We start from the raw sequence: 15,505 nt of genomic DNA on the forward strand, positions 1-15,505 counted from the left end.
AACACTCTCATTATTGAATTATTGAAAATAAATTGTAGTTTGGACTGTATTCGCATTTGTCATGTTATTTAATGAAATTAAAAAGTTATGATACACGACACTTTGCTGTACATATTTGTATCTATTATTACGGTGTGTCGCAATGTATATAAATCCATAATAATAAAGACAGCGAGACAAAATTTATGATTGTAACTTTATGTGAGTCATAGATTTTTCGTTGCTCTTATGTCGGTGCTGGTGCTTTGTTCGAACAAGCTGTTCCAAATCTGAAGAACAGTGTTTGGCAGACTCAAGTGGGCTGGTCACTCAATATGAATGCCTATGAAAAACGAATGGTCTTAAGTTGAGATACTGGTGGGGATTATTGGTCTCATGAAACGTTGCCTATGTATGACCAATGACCATTCTGAAGTACAGTACTGGACAGAATAAAGTACGCATTGGCCGTTTTTCAATACAAAATAGTCAAGTTTGGAGGCTTATATCTCGATTTCTAGATGTCCGATTGACCTGAAATTTTCACCGCAGCTTGAAAGTAACCTCAAATTTGCTAGGCTAGAAATTCATAGATTTTCATAAACAAACTTTATGTTATCGTAAATCTCAAATTTTCATAAAAATGACAAAATTTTTAAATAGAAATAATTTTTAAATGCAAATATTTAGAGCAACATGACCTTCTGCAAAAATGTGCAATTTGATGAGACACACAAGTTTGTAGAACATCATTTTTCGGTAAAACTGATTGTTTTCAAAATATTTTCAAAATAAAATTATGAATTTTTTTGAAAATTGAGAGATTTTCAATAATTCAAAAGATTGTGTTTCAAATACAGTGATATTCCAATTGAGTAAAATCTATGTTATATCTAGGCTGTGGTGAAAATTTCAGATCAAACGGACCACTAGAAGCTGAGATTCAGATCTCCAAACTTGACCATTTTGTATGGAAAAACGGCCAATGCGTACTTTATTCTGTCCAGTACTGTAAATAAGCGCGTACGCGAGTCCTTAGTAGTTGGTGAGATTTGGGGAAACATCGACGAAAATGGAGATCTGGAATGTAATCGGTGTGGGGTTGACATGCTATTCAAGTGACTAAAGCAACAGACACGATAATATTTAAAAATTTTAATGGTATTGAAAAATGTAGCCAAAATCGGGAGGTGCCAAAATCGGAGCATGCCAAAAACGGAGCATGCCAAAAACGGAATCCCACTGTATTATTCTTCCTTTTTTCTGGGTTGAACATCTACAACGATTTGCGGGCTTCTCTTGTTCCTTCAGTAACTTTTCGACAGTCTAGTAAAACCTTAATCCGTTTTGTTGACTCTGGGTTATTTTCTGATCGGCAGCTTGAATAGGAATAGCAGCTGCCATAGTCACTTTTTCAAAGTTTTTAGTTACTAAAGCTTTACTTTTTTGATCTGTTTGTGAACGCCAAACTTGTCCTTCATGCTAATGAATTATGCTCTTCTGTTAAACTTAGAGATTACGTTTACAATATCGTCTGCTTTGAGTTTTGCAGTCTGCCACCAAAATAGACTTAATAACACTATCGATGAATCATTCCTTTGTATCAATAATATTTCGTCGATTCCACTCAAGCGATCAAAATATTAATTGTCACAATAATATTCAGAGCTTATATGCCAACGTTATAATTTTAGCATCGTGTATCGTGTGACATACATATGCTAATTCAATATTGAAGCAGATTTTTCAGGTACTAAATCTCTCCCAAACTTTTCAAAAGTAGATCTTTTAGATTTTCACTTAGCTTGCAATTGTTCCCAAAAGCATCTAATCATAATTATACTGCTAGGCTTAAAGATGTATCTTAAAATTCAATTCTAAAATCATATAAAATGGGACAATTATGCGATCGCGAGCACAAACCGGACTGCCATCAGCATCGCGTCTCGCCTGGCAATGATGCTGATGATAATGATTGTGTTTGAACAGCAGAGCAGCAACAGCAGCAAATATATTAGCAACAGTGCTTTCTGATGAAGTAATGGACGAAACTCGGTGATCATCTTGATGCGGTGTGATAATTGTGTTAGTGGAGTTTTTCTCGATCTCGCTGGTGATTGTTAATTGGAGCTCGTCGAGAGCTATAGTATCTACTGGAAGAAAAATATAAGCTGCTAACTGAGCAGGGGAAATAAAGTGTTTGCCGTTTGGAATACAATACCGAAAAACAAGGGCCCTACAAGTCATTGCTGAACGATCAGAACCCGAGGATCTTTGGGTCTAGTTTGTGTGTGCCGTGAAGAAACCACTTTGAAAAATGAATGAAATCGATGCCCTACGAGCGGAGGCAGAGCAGCTGAAGAATGCCATTCGTGATGCACGAAAAGCAGCTTGTGACACATCGATTCTTCAGGCCACCAGTCAGCTTGAGGCCGTTGGGCGGATCCAGCTGCGAACCAGACGTACCCTGCGAGGTCATTTGGCCAAGATCTACGCCATGCACTGGGGTAGTGACTCTCGGTACCTGGTATCTGCGTCACAAGACGGCAAGCTGATAGTATGGGATTCACACACCACCAACAAGGTTCACGCGATTCCACTGCGATCTTCCTGGGTTATGACGTGTGCGTACGCTCCGTCCGGGAATTACGTTGCTTGCGGTGGTTTGGATAACATTTGTTCCATATATAATCTCAAAACTCGCGAGGGCAATGTACGGATTGCTCGGGAGCTGGGAGGCCACACTGGTTACCTATCTTGCTGTAGGTTCTTGGACGATAATCAAATCGTTACCAGTTCCGGCGACATGTCCTGTGCACTGTGGGACATTGAAACCGGTCAACAATCTACGTCCTTCCAAGGTCACACCGGTGATGTGATGGCCCTTTCGCTAGCCCCCCAAAGTAAGACGTTCGTTTCGGGGGCGTGTGATGCTACTGCCAAATTGTGGGACATTCGCGAAGGCCAATGCAAGCAGACATTCCCTGGACACGAAAGTGATATAAATGCCGTTGCTTTCTTCCCGAGTGGTCAGGCTTTTGCCACCGGTTCCGACGATGCCACCTGCCGACTGTTCGACATTCGTGCCGATCAGGAACTGGCCATGTACTCACATGATAACATTATCTGCGGTATCACTTCGGTAGCATTCTCCAAATCTGGTCGGCTGCTGTTGGCCGGCTACGATGACTTCAATTGCAATGTGTGGGACACGATGAAGGCGGAACGGGCAGGAATCCTGGCTGGACACGACAATCGTGTGTCGTGCTTAGGGGTGACGGAGAATGGAATGGCGGTGGCTACCGGTTCTTGGGATTCCTTCCTTCGTGTGTGGAACTAGGTAAGTTTATTCCATCATTCCGTACTTGTGATTTATAAGCGAAAGCTTTGAAATTCATTCATGAATTTGACGCTAAAGAGCCGTTTTAATATACCCTATTAAGATGATCATTCGAAACTTCTACCGTAAAGTACCCATATATCGCGCGCGCTCCTAATTTCGCTCACTGACATTTTAAACATGTTTTGCGAAATAATAATTTGTTGGCTAGTACTTTGAATAATTCTACCTCAGACATGGTTACATAGCATGCGATTATGTAGTCCAATATGTTTCAACAAATATGAATAAAATGACACTGAGCGAAATTAGGAGCGTGCGCGAAATATGGTAGCATCACGGTACATGTATCTTATAGCTATATCTTCTCTAAGAGTCAGAACAAGCATTTGATGTTCGTATACTATGAGAGCAATTCTCGCTGAAACCAGGCCGCCATCGGCACCCATCGTTAGAATTCCAATTTTATGTCACTGATCGCTAGTTTTCGATAAAACTTAAGGGTGGTCCTTTCTGTTTTCTCAAATTGGTGGACCCCTCGTACGCCAGCTAGCTGAACAGTTTGCGAAAAAGCCCATTTTTTGATAAATCTTGGGTATTTCTACACGGGATATGTCTCATATTTCGCTTGGAACACATAGCAAACTTAGTGGCATCGTATATAGAAAGGATATAGCTTTCATTTAAACTTGAAAAAATTTTGGCGGCCATTTTGAATTTGGCCGCCATCTTGAATTTTGTTAGAAAAATCGATTTTTCACCATTAGCGCACCGCTAGTTTTGAATTCTGAGATCACCATCATAAAGCTGAGGAAAAATTGCGTAATATAGGCTACAGAAACTAGGTGAGCAATGGTATTTACCCTATCAAATGAACGATTTTCTAAATCATGTCATACGATTTTGACGTATATGGCGAGTGCAATCAATACAAACATCATTTTTTGTACAACAAAGAAACAAGTTTTCAACCTTTGGTGTTTTATTCGAGTCGAGTAAAGAATAAGAATATTATTTTTGATGAAAAAATCTGGTGGCCATCTTGGATTTTGACGCCATTTTGATTTTAGGTAGTAGAATTAATTTTTCACCTTGATAGCACTCAGCATGTCGAATTTAGAGGCTATCAATAAAAAAGGTTACGTATACTCTTCTTCTTATTATTCTTCATTTTACTGACGTTGCGTCCCTACTGGAACCGAGCCTGATACTCAGCTTTATTAGTTATAAATCCAGGTTATTAAACAGGAATTTTTTTTTTTTAATGCGATTTCTGACAACAGAATATTTCTTCGACATATCTTTGAATTCAGTAATAATGAATACATAAATTCAATAAATGGAGACCGTCAAAAACATTGATTGTATTAAACAAACATTTTTTTACCCTATGCATTGTTGTTCATTGTATGAAGTTTATAGATTGCGTGTCGGGACATTAGTAAGCCTTGTGGTATTATCTGTAGTTCTTACGTAAAACATTGACAAAAGTGCATTAATTTATAATGAAAGTCTTGAATTTTGAAGCAAAAAACATCCTTGATTTTCTAAGCCATAAAGTATCGTTTTTAATACCGCCCAACATGCATGTGAAAAATAGCGAAATTGAATGATGAGAAGCAGATTTTGTTCTAATGTGGACGTAATGCCGAAACGCAGGTGTATAATTTCGAGGTTAGAAAAACTGGCTGCCATCTTGGCTTTCGACGCCATCTTGGTTTTTAGCAGTTGTATGATTTTTTACCATCTCAGTGCTCATCATGTTGAATTATAAGGCCTCCGTTAAAAAAAAACAATCAGATTCTATCATTCTTATCTTATCTCAGCCGTTCAACTGATTGTTTATTTGTATCAATGGTTTTAGACCAATAAATATTTCTTTCAATTTTACAACTCGAAGATATGCAGAAGAATCATTCAGGTAGCAAATAAGCGTTATTAAAATCCTATTTGATAATTTGTTTTTAAAACTAGTTAAGCTGAAGGGCTGGCTCTGTTCCAGTAGGGACGTAACGTTAGGAAAAAGAAGAACAAGAAGAAGAATAAGTGTAACGGTAGCATTGAAATTCAACATGTTGAGTGCAAGGTGAAAACTCATTCTACTACTTAAAACCAAGATGGCGTCAAAATCCAAGATGGCCGCCAGATTTTTTCACTTAAATTAATACTCCTATTCTTCATCTGTCTCAAATAATACACCAACGATTGAAAACTTGTTTCTTTGTTGTACAAAAAAATATGTTTGTATTGATTGCACTCGCCATATACGTCAAAATAGTAGAACTTGATTTAGAAAATCGTTCATATCATAGGGTAAATACCATTGCTCACCTAGTTTTTGTAGCCTAGCTTACGCAATTTTTCCTCAGCTTTCTGATGGTGATCTCAGAATTCAAAACTAGCGGTGCGCTAATGGTGAAAAATCGATTTTTCTAACAAAATTCAAGATGGCGGCCAAATCCAAAATGGCCGCCAAAATTTTTTCAAGTTTAAATGAAAGCTATATCCTTTCTCCATACGATGCCACTAAGTTTGCTATGTGTTCCAAGCGAAATATGAGACATATCCCGTGTAGAAATACCCAAGATTTATCAAAAAATGGGCTTTTTCGCAAACTGTTCAGCTAGCTGGCGTACGAGGGGTCCACCAATTTGAGAAAACAGAAAGGACCACCCTTAAGTTTTATCGAAAACTAGCGATCAGTGACATAAAATTGGAATTCTAACGATGGGTGCCGATGGCGGCCTGGTTTCAGCGAGAATTGCTCATGATAATAAACTTTATACCTTCAAAAGTCTCATTTAATTGTTGAAACTATAAGTTTTTTCGGTCTAATAGGATGGAGGCGATCGTAAAGAACGTGATTTCTTTGTTACCATAAAATTTTAAGCCATGGTTAAGTCATGATACTGAGGACCTTTGCGTCTTATAGGTTTAATGTACGCGTTAACCGTCGAAACTTAGTACAAATTGAAGAATTTGAAGAAATGAATTAGATGACTTAATGATACAATTAAGTGGTTTTCCGAATCCTTTCACGCTAAAGGATAGTACCAGACAAAAATAAAGAAAAAAAGCCCAGACAGATTTATCTGATCAACTAATAAATAAAATTTTTTATTCGTTTAAATTTTCAATTTGAAAACTATTATGAAACATTATATGACGATTTTTGCATTTTTTACAGACCTTACTGTACAATTATTGTGGACCCATATAGCCGTAGCGGTAAACGCATAGCTATTCAGTATGACCATGCTGAGGGTCGTGGGTTCGAATCCCGCTGGTCAAGGGTCTTTTCGTAAAGGAAATTTTCTCGATTCCCAGGGCATATAGTATCTTCGTACCTGTCACACGATATACACATGCAAAAATGATCAATCGGCAAAGAAAGCTCTCAGTTAATCACTGTGGAAGTGCTAATAAGAATACTTATCTAATTAGCAGGCTTTGTACCAGTTGAGACGTAACGCCAGAAAGAAGAAGAACTGTAGAATTATTTCAAGGAGAACTCCAGAGATTAGTTTAGGGATTTTACAGCAAACTCTTTGAAGATTTATCCATTGATTTTTCTCGGAATATTTCTAATAATTATTCCAGGAATTCATAAGGAACACGAAAAAAAATATGATTAACAACATTTTGTTTACCTGATATTTCAGGATTCGAAAGATGGCGTCTTGTTCAAAGTTATTTAGCAGCTCAAGGGCTATCATTATAAATACCAAGAGATCCAAAATTTAGCCGCCTAGTAGCTAGTTTGTTTTGTGAATATTTCAGGATCCTGACTACTACTTAGAAAGATGGCGTCTTCGGCAAAGTTTAACAGTAGTAAGTCAAGGAGTATCATATTTTGCCACCATGTGTCGCTAGTGATCAAAAATGGCGCCTTTGGCAAACTTGTTCAGTAAATCAAGTGTTTGGGCAAACCATCACCACAGACAAACAGACGTAACACTTAGAACAAATCTCGATCAAAATCATAGTCACGAGGACATGTGCGCCCAATGCTAAAATTATTGTATTTGGCCGACGGGCCAACAGATGGCGGCAGTGTGTAAACGTCAAACGTGAACAAAAACGATGCGAGCGCTGCGGGTGGCGGATTGGCCACCTACCATATTTTTGAATCGACCGTTAAAAAGGTGGTCGATGGACAATGATGAGAGTGTGACGTCTGTTTGTCTGTGCCATCACCATCACATCCAACCGTATGATCGGCTCTGAGCTCTTCCTCTACAGCATCTACTACTGCATCATTCTATTACATAGTTAATCAATAACACAACGTAGTCTAGTCCGATTGAGTGTACACTTTGTTAAATTAAGGTTCCGATAAGTTGATTTTCGTCGTCAGAGATTTCCGCTAGGGGCCCTTTACTGACGAGACTTCAAGCAACATGGTCGTCTTGTTTTCCGAACACGGCGCAGATTGAAGGCTACGGGGGACGTAGAGTCCCGCCGAGGTACATTGTGTAACCTCGGAAAGAAACGCTGTTAGAAGCACTGCACACATTCACCTTCAATCGAAATCGTCCAAATACAGGATAATAAACCGATCCTCTTCATCGGTTGCGGGAGCTGTCAACACGATCCGTTGATAATTCCATGGAGCGGTTATCCATTGTTCGCAAGTGATGAGGATTATTCATTGGTGAAATGCTTCGTTATCTCACTCTCCTACGTAGATTTGTCGCACTGCAGGTCACGGCACCATTATGATCGAGCAAGTGGCAGGATAGGCTCGATGGACGACATTTCTTACAGATAGTATTGTTCGTTTAGTTAAGGAATAGATTCTCGTACACATTTTCAACGTGGAAAAATAAATACTCACACGTCAATTTATATGGCACTTTCATAGAAGCACGCACCTTGCATTCAATGTACAATCCAACATAATGCGTTACATGTGCGTTACTTGTTGGTTTTGTTAGCTACGACACCATCCAATATATGGCAAACATGGTGGGAGAATATTTTGGTGTGACAAAATTATTTAGGTGTGAGTCTATTAGAGGACAAAATCCTCAATAAAACATTTATTTCACATTCTTAATTTAACAAAGTGTACACTCAATCGGACTAGACTACGTTGTGTTATTGATTAACTATGTAATAGAATGATGCAGTAGTAGATGCTGTAGAGGAAGAGCTCAGAGCCGATCATACGGTTGGATGTGATGGTGATGGTTTGCCCAAACATCAAGAGTTATCATTTTTCGAGCCATGCATATTCAATATATTGCTCCCAGACGGCACTAGTGAGTATGAAACAAGGTATGAAACTTTTGTTATGCAGTTATCTTAGGATCCTGACCACATAGAAATATGAGGTATTTGGCAAAGTTGTTTAGTAGCTTAAGGTTGGTCATTATTTTGGCCATGAAATTTGAAATGTTGCCATATGGCGTTAAAACTTTTGTGTTAACAATTTCTCTGCATCCTATTAGAAAGATGGTGTCTTCGGCGAAGTTACTCACAAGTTGTCAGTACAAAAAATGGCACAGAAGATTATTTTTTATCCTCCAGGCGATCCTAGTGAGCTAGTGATTTGAAAAAAAAAATGTTTCATGCCCACTGATGCCGTCTGGTGTCAAAATTTAGAATCATCTGTTTCTGAGTGGCCAGGCTCCAGGTATATGCAAACCAAATGGTTCATGCATACTGGCGATGTCTGGTGGCAAAATCTCGAATCTCTGGACTCAAATAATGATAGTCCTTGAACTACTGAATAGACGTAGACGCCATATTTCTAATTGGTCAGACTACTGAATTACCGGCAAAACAAATGTCGCAGGCTTACTATACCACCTGGTGGCAAAGTTTTAAATCAACTAGCTTGAACAATAATAAGCCCTGACAAACTGAGTAGATTTGTCGAAGACGCCAACTTTCTAAGTGATCAAGATGCTGAGATAGTTTCAAAACAAAAGATTCATGCTTACTAGCGCCGCATTTTGGTAAAATCTCGAACCTCTTGGATGGAATAATGAATGTCCTTAAGCTGCTGAATAACGTTGCCGAAGATGCCATCTTTCTAAGTGGTTAGGCACCTGAGATATCAGCAAAACAAAAGTTTCATGCACATAAGCGCCACCTGGTAGTAAAATTTTTAGTCAATTTGCTCGAATAATGATAGCCTTTGACTTATTGAACAACTTTGCCGAAGACGCTATTTTTCTAAGTCTAGGTCAAGATCCTGAGACGTCGGAAAATCAAAAATTCCAGGCTTGTTTGCGTTGCCTAGTGGCAGTCTCTTTCTAGGTGGTCAGGATCCTGAGATAAAAAAAAGTTTCACGCACACTAACACTGCGGAATACCGTATCTCAATGACCACCGCATGTCAGCCCTTGATTTATTGAACAACTCTTCCCAAGACACCAACCCGCCAAATCATCAGGATCTATAGGTATCATATGCTTCAAAGGTTACGTTTTCATCCTTCATTCCGGCCAAGTTCTCAATTAAATGGATGATCCTCAACTCCTAAAGGTAGATCGTAGGTATCGTAGATCGTACGCAAAACTTCTCCGAAGACAAAACTGTGCTATCTAGGTACCTGTAACGCATACTAGATATTCAACAACGATTCTATGACACTACCCCGAACGCCACTACCCCGAATGCCACTACCCCGAACGCCATTACCCCGAAAGCCATTACCCCGAATGGGTCATTACCCCGAACGCCACTACCCCGAATGGGTCACTACCCCGAACGCCATTACCCCGAATGGATAACATTTTGAGACATATTCTAGTTAGAGAGTGGGGAGATAATTGTACGATTTCTTTTGAGTATTTCACGAGTTTGGGTCAAAAATGTATTTTTCAAATATTATAAGATAAAAAAGCAGCTAGTTGTTCAGCAAATAATTTTTACACACTAAGTTTTGTCCTCTAATTTTGGGAAGATTCACACAGCCATATTGCAATGTTCTTAAGAACAGCCTATTTCGAAAAGAAGGGTGAATTTATTATGAGAAGGATAGCTATAATATGCACAAAATTAGGATGTAGTAAAGTCTCTTATTGGACGTCGGTAGCCACTTCCTTTACTCATTTTTATAGTTGTCGGGCATTAAGATTAAGATCTTCTTAAAGATTTTGTTTCGTAAACGATGGTACTTTTGTTGATTTGTGGAATCATTAATTTGAATTTCTGTGAGATAACCACAAAAAAAATATGTTTTTGATTCAAGATGATGAATAAATGATGATGGCAGAAAAGTGGTGAGTAAATCCATAAGAGACCTGGCTGTTTTAATACAAGAAGATAAAAGAAAGGGAAAATTCCGATTAGAATTATAGCAGGAATCATTTTAGTGAATGCCTTCAAGATATATTCCTTTATAAAAAGCTGTTCTATATGCAAATATTAGTGCAAAATCGTGAAAGAACAGCCTATTTAAAAAGAAGGGCAAATTTCTGGTGAAATGTTTGCAGCTATGGCGTGAATGATCACTGTAACTACGTGATGCTATGACACAACCTATATTCATAAAAAAGAAAAATATTTGTTCAAAAACAAAATTGAAATATGAACACCACCAACAAGTCCAAATACCGGTGATTACGTATCTCTTAAGCAACACCATATTGAGGGTTATGGATAAGAATTCCTTTCAGTCAATAAAAGGCTTATTTTATTGAAGCCCATTCACAAATTTCGTAACGCTGAAGGGAGCAAAAAAGTTTGTGGGTGGTTGTCCTCAAAATGTTACAGCCCATTCACAATATGTAAAATTTCCATACAAAAAAAAGTACGAGGGGGTGGGTAGGTGTTAAAAATGGCAATTTTTGGCGAAATGAAATTTGTGAATGAACCCTTGAATTGCGAAGGTGCCCACTGAGCTGATAAACAGGCACTGTCGCCGAAAGAATGAGAAGAATATAGTTGCTATCAAGATATTTCGAAAGAAAAGCTGGCATATAAAAGAAGGGAAAATATATGATGAACATTTTACCGACGAATTTTACGTGCCATTGCCAGCCTTCATTAGAGACGCATTTTTGCACGCAAAACAATATACTGTACTGTATCTCATACTATTCGGGGTAATGGCTCATTCGGGGTAGTGGCGTTCGGGGTAATGGCTTTCGGAGTAGTGACCCATTCGGGGTAGTGGCGTTCGGGGTAGTGGCGTTCGGGGTAATGGGATGGAGCCTCAACAACACCTCCAAATTGAAGAAATCCCGTAAACCCTGGGTCTCCTATAATGCCCCCTCTCATGTGTCTTATAGGAGACCAGACTGTATTTAGCTTATTCGTATCATTTTATCAGTGTTGCCAGCGTAAAAAATGATTGTGTTTCGCTATCACAAAATGCATGCTGTGCTCAAGATTCGACTTAAATAACTCGCAAAATATGTGTTATATTGAGTTTTATCGATTTTCTTCGAACATTGTTGCCAGCTACGACATAATTTTGAACCCTTCATGAAAAACTGAGTTAAAGTTAAAATGTATTCCTATGTTGCTAAGCATTTTATTCTGGGTCCACCCAATAGGTGTCCATTATCTGCTCGGTCGGCAATATTTGGCATTTTGCGATTAGTTTATAATCGCTTGCCTTATGGACTTCTTCTGCGCAGTTTGACTCTGTCGCGGCCATTGTATTACCACAACTTATGGTGAAGATAAAACAGAGCCAAAAATTTGATCGATTAGTCACAGCCAGCGACTGACCAATCGATCAATTTTTCAGTGCAGAATAGAAGCACCGGTTTTGGCCATACGCCAGTCGTAGCCATACTGGATTATACACCGTTTTACATTGCAGATTACATTCACAGAATAGAGCTACATTCATTTTCTCGTCCGATTTGAATCAAAACATTATCCTTATAATTTTAACTCCCATACACCTATTATGGCCGGGGTACTCTTAATTTGGCCTCTCTCACGAGAAATCGATGTGATTGGCCAATTTAGAAAACGAAGCTAAATCTCTGGTCGAAACTGGTTCTGGTGGCCTATATTGACCAACGAGATTATCTTCAAAGCAAAAAATGGTTTCAGCTTAGTTTCGATATTTTTCATAAATAGGGGAAAATCACCATCTAGCCCATTCATACGATTTTGGCCTACTTTGTATCAAAATCCGAAAATTGACACAGATTTCTTGTAGGGCGAAAATAAGTGCTTTTCTCCTAATATACTGTTGAAAAATTGGAGAGTAACTACGATTAACGTTTACCTTATGGCTCACGGTGTGCTGAAATCATTGAACTTGAGATTTTTTTATTTTTGCTCTTTTTTATAGAGAATGTTAGAATTACACTCATTTTGATGAATTTCTACAGCTTAAAGGCCGATATCTTGAACACGAATGAATTATCAGTCGTTTCAAATTCAGCACAATCTCTACCCGGATTCACACAATATAACCAGCCCATGGTGGTATGCCGCTTTTTTAACGTCTTCACTTACACAGCGTGACAAAAATGACACTTTTGCGTGTCTCAAGGATCGAATTATGTGTCTCGAGTAGATTTGGGGTTGCTGAATCTGTTGCTATTTTCAGAAATTTTCTAGCACGTCACAATTTTTAGCTACAGGTCGCCAAAGTTGTATAAAACACTGGTTTTATCGATGTTTATATGAAATTTAAAATATAATTTATCAAACTTTTTTGTGATCTTATTCGCCAACCATGTCATTTTGCACTTAAACTTTCATTTTAGACATAATTTGGTTGAAATCGCACGATCAAATTTAGATTAAACCGATTTTTTCAATACACTTGCTGTCTCCATACAAAATTCTTCGTTTCTCTTATATGGGAAAATACAAAACTTTTTTGAAACATGAAAAAATAACATTTCCGCATCGAAAGTATTATAAAATTTGTTGATAAGTATTGTTATACGCATAAAGTTTGAATTCTGTGGAAATTTAAGCATATAAATTGCCTTACAAGCTGCAAAACTTGCATGCAAGTTGCCTAAAATAGTCATTTTTTGCATTTTCAACAGCCAATATCTCAAAAACTAGACGTGCTATGATATTTTTGAAAACGGCAATGGATTCAGCAACCTTGATTTGAGTGCAAGCGGTATTTTGGTGTTTGATACAAAAACGTGTTCCGCAGTGTTATTGACATAAACTTAGAGTTAACATACAACAACTCATCAATCTAATCAATGTTCCGTAGTCTACTGAATAAGTGGAATCACTGGATCATGATGCTTTTTCAATATAGTTTAAATTTTAATAAAATTGTATAATTACATAAAGCTATAAAAATGAACAGCTATACCAGTGGTTCTCAACCTTTTTGAAGTTGCGGCCTCCTTCGAAGGTTCACAAACATATTGCGGACCCCTGGAAATAGATGATCTTGAAATCAAAGCATGAAAACGAAGGTCTTACTCGAATGAACTTAATTAAGCTCAAATAAAGAATCAAATTGAATAACTGAAGCAGCTTTATCTTGCGATATTTCCGTGAATGGTCACATTGAGTACAAAAAAAAAATCAATTGGATCGTGTTCACAAAATTAGTGAAAAACTGCCAATGATCTCAAAGTACAACAATCCAGCTTTTTATCCTAGCATGCTATAAATTTCGAATCACCCCCTTATGGCATTTCTTGCGTACACCATTGATTTTATAACTGGATCACAGTAAGCCTGGTAGAAACAAACAAGTAATGTACGTCAAAAGTTTTCAAAGTTTGTCTCTAGGAAATGATGATTGGGAGCTTATTTCCTTATTAATCATAATTACTATTTGATATTTTAGGTGGATAAGATGCGTATACTGCCATGAATCGCAAGTCAATCCCATCTGTAAAAAGTAGGCATTGAGAAAATGGGCTGTGAAGTTTCCAAACTAGTTTTCCATACGAATGTTCAAAAATTGGAACTTGTTCAAATCTGAATAAAACTTTCACAATTTGCTCTCCACTACGATATCTTTCCGAGAAAAATATAAAGATCACCAAAACACTGTTCATTTTGGTGTTACACGATGAGAAAATCTGTATTGGGTCTGATATGCGATTACTTTTCATTATGGGACAATTTGACTTGCTGTTTTTCCTTAATTTTTCGAACAAATCATATTATCTCATTAAGGCAGCTGAAAGAGCATTGGAAGATATGTTGAAAACTGAACTGCCGTGAATCGCAAGTCAGTCCCATCTGCATTTTCGTTAAAATTGAGTTGAGTTCAGTTTTCAACATATCTTCCAATGCTCTTTCAGCTGCCTTAATGAGATAATATGATTTGTTCGAAAAATTCAGGAAAAACAGCAAGTCAAATTGTCCCATAATGAAAAGTAATCGCATATCAGTCTCACTACAGATTTCCGCATCGTGTTCTGATCATCTTTATATTTTTCTCGGAAAGATAGCATAGTGAAAAGCAAATTGTGAAAGTTTCATTTAGATTTGAACATTTTCCAATTCTGTGAAATTTTTTGACTATTCGTATAGGAAACGAGTTTAGAAACTTCAAAGCCCTTTTTTCAATGCCTACTTTTTACAGATGGGCCTGACTTGCGATTCACGGCAGTGAACTCAACTCAATTTTGACAAAAATGCAGATGGGACTGACTTGCGATTCACGGCAGTATACCTGTGGAAAAAGCTACCGGGAATATTAACGAGTAATTCAGAAAGTACATGATTTGACATACAAACATGATGCGATCTGATTGGAAAGCAATGAGTTACATGCATGCCCTGATTCGCTACTCGCCACACCGTAACACACATGCACTAGTGTCTATGTACGAAAAATCGCTAAAAGGTAACCCGAAACATATTTGTATGGCGAAATGCATCTAACGAATTATTTTTCAAATTTGGGATCTATTTTCGAAAAAATATTTGGTACCGGTTGTGCGTGATGATGATGGCTATCACACCTACCAAATATTTTTTCGATTAAAGCTTTCATTCACAAGATATTTGAAGTTAGATGCCTTTCCTCTTACAAAATAAAATGAGAAAACTTCTGCTGATGAATTGTGAACAAGAGCAAAGCAGGTAATCCATTAGGGGTGAATTTTCTTCGACAGACAGGAGCTGTTTTTAACAAAAACGATATTGTCCAGTACGTAGCAGTATTTGGACCAATGCACGAGTTTACTATTTGACGTTTGAGCGGAACCGTGTTATTTATGTGACCATGGTAACGAGTGAATTCGGCACCGCCTAAACGTCATATTAGTG

At 37.8% G+C, this 15,505-nt stretch overlaps 1 protein-coding gene across 19 annotated transcripts in view; it reads left to right on the forward strand.

Annotated features, from left to right (window-relative positions):
• The window catches only part of LOC5579878 (guanine nucleotide-binding protein subunit beta-1), a 45,907-nt gene that overhangs the window by 18,293 nt on the left and 12,109 nt on the right, over positions 1-15,505 (forward strand). For 11 of the 19 annotated variants that reach the window (XM_021841733.1, XM_021841726.1, XM_021841731.1 and 8 more), the window contains one exon: positions 1,969-3,319. In XM_021841733.1, the coding sequence (XP_021697425.1) occupies positions 2,297-3,319 (1,023 nt within the window). In that variant the 5' untranslated portion in view covers positions 1,969-2,296. Of the gene's footprint in view, positions 1-1,219; positions 1,730-1,968; positions 3,320-15,505 lie in introns of those variants that run through there. The other 8 variants (XM_021841735.1, XM_021841734.1, XM_021841732.1 and 5 more) reach the window with 2 other exon arrangements.

The sequence above is a fragment of the Aedes aegypti genome, chromosome 2, assembly GCF_002204515.2.
Source record: "Aedes aegypti strain LVP_AGWG chromosome 2, AaegL5.0 Primary Assembly, whole genome shotgun sequence".
NCBI classification, from domain to species: Eukaryota; Metazoa; Arthropoda; class Insecta; order Diptera; family Culicidae; genus Aedes; species Aedes aegypti.